The sequence below is a fragment of the Cupressus sempervirens genome, chromosome 6 (assembly GCF_028749045.1).
Source record: "Cupressus sempervirens isolate cs-2001-9-10 chromosome 6, ASM2874904v1, whole genome shotgun sequence".
Taxonomy (NCBI): Eukaryota; Viridiplantae; Streptophyta; class Pinopsida; order Cupressales; family Cupressaceae; genus Cupressus; species Cupressus sempervirens.
Window position 1 is genome coordinate 502,648,521 of NC_143123.1, and position 7,063 is coordinate 502,655,583.

Consider the following 7,063-nt stretch of genomic DNA (forward strand, 5'->3'; position numbering starts at 1 on the left):
GATGTGATTATCACAATCGACCAAAAAGATAGTACTCCATATAGATATTCAACAAAATAATTATCATCTATCGCAATAAAAGTGGGTTTACCTCTTAAATAGAAGTTAGATATCTATACCAAAAGAGGATAAGGTTTTCCCTTCGCCTTGCTTTACAACCTCACGAAAATAATAATCGGAATTATGCCATGGCAATAACTATAATATTCAAAGAGTATGGTGTCCATGGAAATGAAATTTGTCGGTTATATGGGCACCTTCTATTGACGATGGCCATTGTGTTCTTGCAACGTATCTGTGTAAAGGGTCTGTTTGCTGGTTCCCATTCATTTCAGGGTTGTAAATTTCTTCCCTTTCCTCAGAGCATGGAATTCCTGACATGCAATCTGAAAGAGGCTGCCACCATTGGATTCGCGATCCTCTTTTTCCTCTACTGCTTCCTTCACAAGTTGAAGAGCAATCGCAACAGATTGAAATTGCCTCCAGGGCCACGTCCATGGCCTCTCATAGGAAATCTCAATCTCCTCATGGGAAACCTATCTCATCACTCTCTTACGGCGCTGGCAAGAGAATATGGTCCCATTATGTTCCTTCGCTTGGGCTCCATCCCCACTGTTGTGGCTTCTTCGCCTGCCATGGCGGAAGAATTCCTCAAAACCCACGATTTGGTCTTTGCAAACAGACCAAACAGTGCAGATGGGAAGTACGTATGCTATGATCATAAAGACCTGGCGTTTAGCCCCTATGGAGAGTACTGGAGGCAGATGAGGAAGCTGTGCACCGTTGAGCTGTTCACCGTTAAGAGAACCGAGTCTTTCAGATTCGTGAGAGAGGAAGAAGTTGCTGCCATGATCGCCTGCATCTGGCACCAAAGCGGGCAAGGAGCGAAGTGTGTAGATGTGAGGAAAATGCTCTCCTCCCTTACACAAAATATTACGTGCAGAATGTTTGCCAGCAGGACGTACTCCGACAACGATTTGAATGGGGGATATACCTTCAAAGAAATGGTTGACGAGATAACTGCTGGGAGCGGTGCAGTTTGCGTTGGTGATTTCATTCCGTCCCTCCATTGGGTTGACGTACATGGAATTCGCCGTCGCATGCAGGCCATTTATCAAATATACGACATATTTGCTGAAAATGTAATCGAAGAGCACGTTCATCGTAGATTAGCAAAAGCAAAGCACAAGGAACGAGATCGTGTTAAAGATTTGGTAGACGTGATGCTCGACATGGCCGAGATGGAGGGCCAGACAATTTCACGTACGCATATCAAAGCGATAATTCTGGTAAGCCTGAGAATCAAGGCCGACTAGGCTTTCATAAATCTTATTACAAATTGTTTTAAGCCAGTCTTCTTTCGATGTGTGCGCAGGATATGTTAACAGCGGGAATGGAAACATCGTCGACGCTGGTAGAGTGGGCAATGAGTGAACTGCTTAGGAATCCTGCAACGCTGGCAAGAGCGCAGAAAGAGATTGACTCTGTTGTCGGCAGAAATCGAAGGCTAAAGGAGAGTGACGTCATGGGACTCGACTACTTGCGATGTGTGGTGAAGGAAACATTTCGACTTCACCCGCCAGTTCCTCTGCTCCTTCCGCACGAGTCGATGGAAGGGTGCACCGTGGGAGGATATTTTATTCCGCCGAAGACGAGGCTGTATGTGAATGTTTGGGCGATCGGAAGGGATGAAAACGTTTGGAAAGACGCCCATCTGTTTAAACCAGAGCGGTTTGTGGGGAGTAATAAGGATGTGAGAGGTCGGGACTTCGATCTGCTGCCCTTCGGAACAGGAAGAAGAGGATGCCCTGGGATTTCGATGGGTCTTTCTGTTACTGAGCTGGCACTGGCTCAACTGATTCATTGCTTTCATTGGACTGTAGACGGTGAGATAAATATGGCGGAAGGGTCTGGAATAACTCTTCCAAGGAGAGATCCGCTGTTTGCATGTCCTAAATGGAGGCTGACTGCTGAATATCCAGTTTGAAGAAGGATTCGCTGAGGCGGTTCTGTTGTAATAATGTTTATTGAATCAAATCAACAGGATTGCAGGTGAGCATATCAGTGCTGTAAGGAAGACTCCAGAAGTTTTCCTTTCACTTCCATCGTCAGCTTCCGAGGAAAATTCAAGAGTGCTCCATAAAGTTTATAAATAGAGCTATCTCTATTGGAATTGTGTGTCAATCTAAATAGAAATTATAACTTGTATTGTGCATATCTGCTTCATTATATCTTACTGTGTGCTGCCCTGTTTTTCCTTTAGTCTGCTGTTATATTCTTCTTTACCTTATACTGTAAAAATAATAGCTCTTAGACTGCTGTTATACTCTGTTTCAACATGTTAAACTTCTCGGAATGTTAGTCATGGGGCAAAAACTCTTCTACATTTAGTTCACACAATGATGTAATAGATCTTTTTAAAACGCATTCAATTAGAGGATCAAGGCATGGTCTCTCCTTTATAGATGATTGTAGTGTTAATGTTTTAGCATCAGAAGAAGCAAAACATGGATTATTTGATATACTTTGTTGCTGATTTTATAAATTACATGAATGTAAGCATATATATATATAAACAAGGACGCAAAGCGTCTAGTTCCTGCCGATAGTAATGTAGGAATAAGTAATAGTAATATGATAATGTTTAAATATTTGACTGAAAACTATAATATTGAGTTTTTCCATGAATTTTCATTCTACTAGCGTAAAAGCTTTAGTAAAAAGTAGAAACATTACATATATGTGGATATATAATTGTGAGAATTATATAATTTAATCTATCCGAAAATATAGAATTTAAAGAAGTGTCTGGCTGCAAAATACTTCCTGCACCAAGAGCATAAAATCAAGTCATGTTACCTCTTTGTTATGTTGGATCCATTTTTTGAATTTTTATGCAAGTTTTATTTTATATTGGATCTGAACCCTTACATGATCTACATTAATCTATCTAAAGAAGTGTCAGACCTTAAACATCATCTACTCTTACTGATTCATAACATCAAGTCATGTTACCTCTTTGTTTTGTTGGATCCATTTTTTGATTTCTTATGTAAGTTTTATTTTATACTGGATCTGGACCCTTACATGATCTACATTAATCTACCAAAAGAAGTGTCAGACCTTAAACATCGTCTACTCTTACTGATTACTAAAATAAAAATAAAGGATCACATATTGAAATTAGATAAATTTAAAAACAAAAAGAAATAAAGGGATTATACTAATTGTCACCAACAAACAAAGTAAATCAATAAGATTGAAAAGCACAACAAGTTTCAATAACTAATCAGAAGAAAAAGTAAACATCAACTACTTAGAACTAGAAAGAATTCTAGGGCACAAAACGACTCCAATAAAAGTTCATTGACTACCTGTATCTGATGTCAACAAGAAACAATGTTGGGCCTAAAAGTGATCAGAGGTAAAAGAAAATATCAGGGCACAAAATGAACTCCGACTACAATTCATTTACTACCTATCTCTGATATCAACCAGAAATGATGTTGAGCCTCACAGCAACTTGCTTCGCAGTTCAAAACATGGTCAGGGCAAAATATGAAGAAATGCATGCTTGGTCTGCAACCTTGCCTTAGGAATAACACACCCACCTCTATCAATTTTCGCACTAGCTCCCAACCCAATGTTCATACCCCATGGAAGACTTGAAAAATCCCATATCTGAAATCAAAGGTCACCATGCAACCATTTCACTGAAGCTATATACTCATTGACAGTTAATAAACTCCTCAGTTTTTTAAGTATAATCTCTCATTTATTTTATATTTGATCACTTTTTACATAAACTAGGAAAAAATTGCTCAAACTACGAAATATATTCAAACCTATGTAATTCTCTTTGTTAAATACTGTCTGATAGAAAGATACAAAATAGCCAATAAACTAATGCCAGGCTCTCTACCTTTTCCTTCTAAATAGTGTACATGTGAAATACCTTCAGCAAAAGCCAATCTTCTTGCTGTGCATAGTTGGCAGTGGAAAAAAGTCTATAGAAAATACTTCAGATCTGAAATCTCTTTTATTTGTCTAAACCCTGATCATCAAGATATCCTGGCAGCATAAACGAAATAAATCAACTGAATCTCGGGTTCTTCAAACCAATCAACCAATCGATCCTCAACTTTGTCGCTGCAAAAATTAACACCCAATCTTCTGGTTTAATTTTTTTTCCAGTACTTAAACCAAATTAAGCTAAAACGTTACTCTTGCAAAATCGAGACAAAAAGACACCCCTTAAAATCCTTCAGAAAAAACAAAAAGCCAAAACATAATTTTCACAATTAAACAACAACCAGAAATGACATGTGGTTCAAACCAATTTAGAGCAGCGCCTTTTCCCTCAAAATATAGAAGACCTAAATCCATAAGCTTCATCCACTCTTCAAATTCTAATTACCTCTTGATCCATTCTTGCAAATTTTATCCTGCCGCAATAAAAACAGATCCCCAAAAACCAAAAAAGACAAAAACCTTTCACAGAATTGCCCCTTTTGATCTAGGTTAAAAAAAGTCAACATGAAAAACTCCCTACAGATTCTCAACAATGGATCATTCTTGGAAATTCAAAAAGGCCTAGAAAACTCTAAATCTGTACCAGATACATACCTTGTTACATGTTTTCTGAGGAAGAAAGTAGCAACAAATTTGAGGAGACAAAGGCAAGTCCAAATCAAACCGAAAGATTCAAGTACACTCTGAAAACCCAAGATTTATAGATCTAACTCTTCCAAATAACTATGCCCCTTGATCAATCTCCCACCACAACTACAGACCACGAACAATTTTTAGTAGCCTGGAAACAACGAATAAACTAAGAAATAATGGCAACAGACGAGATCTTGATGCCGAAAAGAAGGAAGATAAAATCTATGGTAGGGACTAAGAAAAGAAGGCAACGGACAAAATAAAACAATAATCAATAAAAGCAGTCGAAAACTTTGTTTCTCTAATAGAGAGATCAACACAATCAAACAAAACATCCAAACAATTCAAAATAAAACTGAACAACCAAATAGCAAACCTCTAACCAAGTATATTAGCCTTTTGCAATTAGCTAAAATGATCATAGGCCATTGGTGCTAACCAAAGCCCCTCTGATCTTGGTGGGAGAGGACTCTGAAATATACAAAGGAACACTGATGGAGGCTATTCCAACTCCTAGGCCTACAAGTATTCGCCCCACTATCAAAACCCATGGATTGGGTGCTACGGCCATTACAACTGATCCTACCACGAACACAATATCTGCCACAATTATTGCAATCTTTGGCCCATAGAGATCACTCACAAACCCTCCTACTTCCGATCCAACAATAGCCGCTACAATTGTCACATTCACTATAGTCTCCTGCAACAAATCAGAGGAAACTGTACATAACTCTTTTGAAATACATTACCACCCATTCCCCCCACACCAATTTGAAAACCACGAGAAGATTTCTTTCTACTTACCTTATATATTGTTTAAATTTTGCATCTTTAGGTTCGGAACTCATGTCAAGCTTGAAAGTAAACCAATCTTTAACAATCCACATTCACCAGAGTCAAGCTAAAAACAAATTGCATTTTTCTATTGATAAAGCATTCTCTATCTGCTTTCCTTATGATATTATCATCCTTTAAGCATGTATAGCTCTTGAAAAACTACTGGCCACAGTTTGCAAGGAAATACAATGCACATAAAATTACAATTTGAACATCTGGTAAGACCGCCACGACCAGAGGATACAAACTCTTAGCTTTTCTAATTCCAGTTGTTGGTGCACATTGCATGCAAATAGATTTTTATAGATTGCTACATTAAATTTTAACACCGACCATAACAAGTGGCATGTATCTCGTGTGAAGTTTAAAGTTTAGTACAAATTTGTAAAAATTCTTTTGACTCTTTCAGATTTGGTAAGATTTGGCAATAATATATGTGCTTTTTCCGACTCTTTCAGATTTGACAATTATAGCTGCCACTGTGCAATACATCAGCACAATGAAATTTAATAGAAATGTTTTATTGTTTGATCAGCTACAAACTTTTAAAAAATCTTGAACACTGACTGTTTACTGTACGATCAAATGAAGTAATAGGAATTAGAAATTTGTAAAAATAAAAAAATCACGGTGCAGAGTAGAAACATTATAATTAAATAGTCTTTTGAAAAAAATTTGTTATTTCATTGGTTAGGAATATCAAAAAAATGGACATCTACTGGATGCTATAGTATCCTACCATAGGCAGGAACTAATAAATGTAAGCATATATATATATATATATATATGGTTATGTCCTTGTAGTATTATGATATGGATTATCGGCAGCCTTTTATTGCGATCAGGAGCCTTTATGATATCAGGAGATACTCACTTTATTGTGCCGCATTATATTCTTGTTATCAGGCACATGCTAATCAAAGGTTGTTTGTTATTGTTATTATGAAACATGCCTCCGAAGAGGCATGCCTCTGCATGGCCCTTAGGCCACATAGAGACATGACTCTTCATATTCATGTATTCTGATCATATGTGTGTGTGTGTGTGTGTGTGTGTGTGTGTGTGTGCATTTTGCCCATAGGGAAAGGAATCAATCTATGACATTCTAGTACCTACAGTTAATAAATATTCATTGTATGAACATTGCACTTTGTTGATATTGTTACTATTCAAGTAAGATATTCTTTGCAAGCATTTATTTTGTAATTGTTTTATCTATCAAAGATCCACAATATTTAGCATGGTATTAGAGCTATATTGATAGGGATACTATTACAAAGTATTCACTGAAATCTAAATTTCAAAAGTTAAAGAAAGAGGTTTTTAAAATCAAAGTATTAAAATGGTGAATCACATTAGAATAGAAGATAGGCTAGATGGAGCATCAAATCTCTCATCTTGGAAAATTAGATTATTAATAGTGCAAAGAGAAATGGAATTAGAAAATACATTGAATCAAATTTACCCATACCTAAAAGTGTATCAGAAAAAACAACTTGTAAAAGGCATAATAATAAAGCAATGAAGATCATTATAGACTCAATAAAAGATCATATAC

General features: G+C 36.8%; 1 protein-coding gene across 1 annotated transcript; it reads left to right on the forward strand.

Moving 5' to 3' along the window:
* Positions 1–278: 278 nt before the first annotated feature.
* LOC149553220 (cytochrome P450 750A1-like) lies at positions 279–2,215 on the forward strand. Its single transcript, XM_089788693.1, has 2 exons — positions 279–1,289; positions 1,376–2,215. The coding sequence occupies exons 1-2, from the start codon at positions 366–368 to the stop codon at positions 1,985–1,987; spliced, it is 1,536 nt and encodes a 511-aa protein (XP_089644819.1). The 5' UTR covers positions 279–365; the 3' UTR covers positions 1,988–2,215.
* The last annotated feature ends 4,848 nt before the right edge of the window (positions 2,216–7,063 follow it).

What these genes read in the sequence shown, in the direction of transcription:
- LOC149553220 (XM_089788693.1), top strand. Translation starts at nt 366, where the DNA reads ATGGAATTCCTGACATGCAATCTGAAAGAGGCTGCCACCATTGGATTC. An exon ending in ATATCAAAGCGATAATTCTG is followed by an intron (nt 1,290 to 1,375) that starts GTAAGCCTGAGA and finishes ATGTGTGCGCAG; the next exon opens with GATATGTTAACAGCGGGAAT.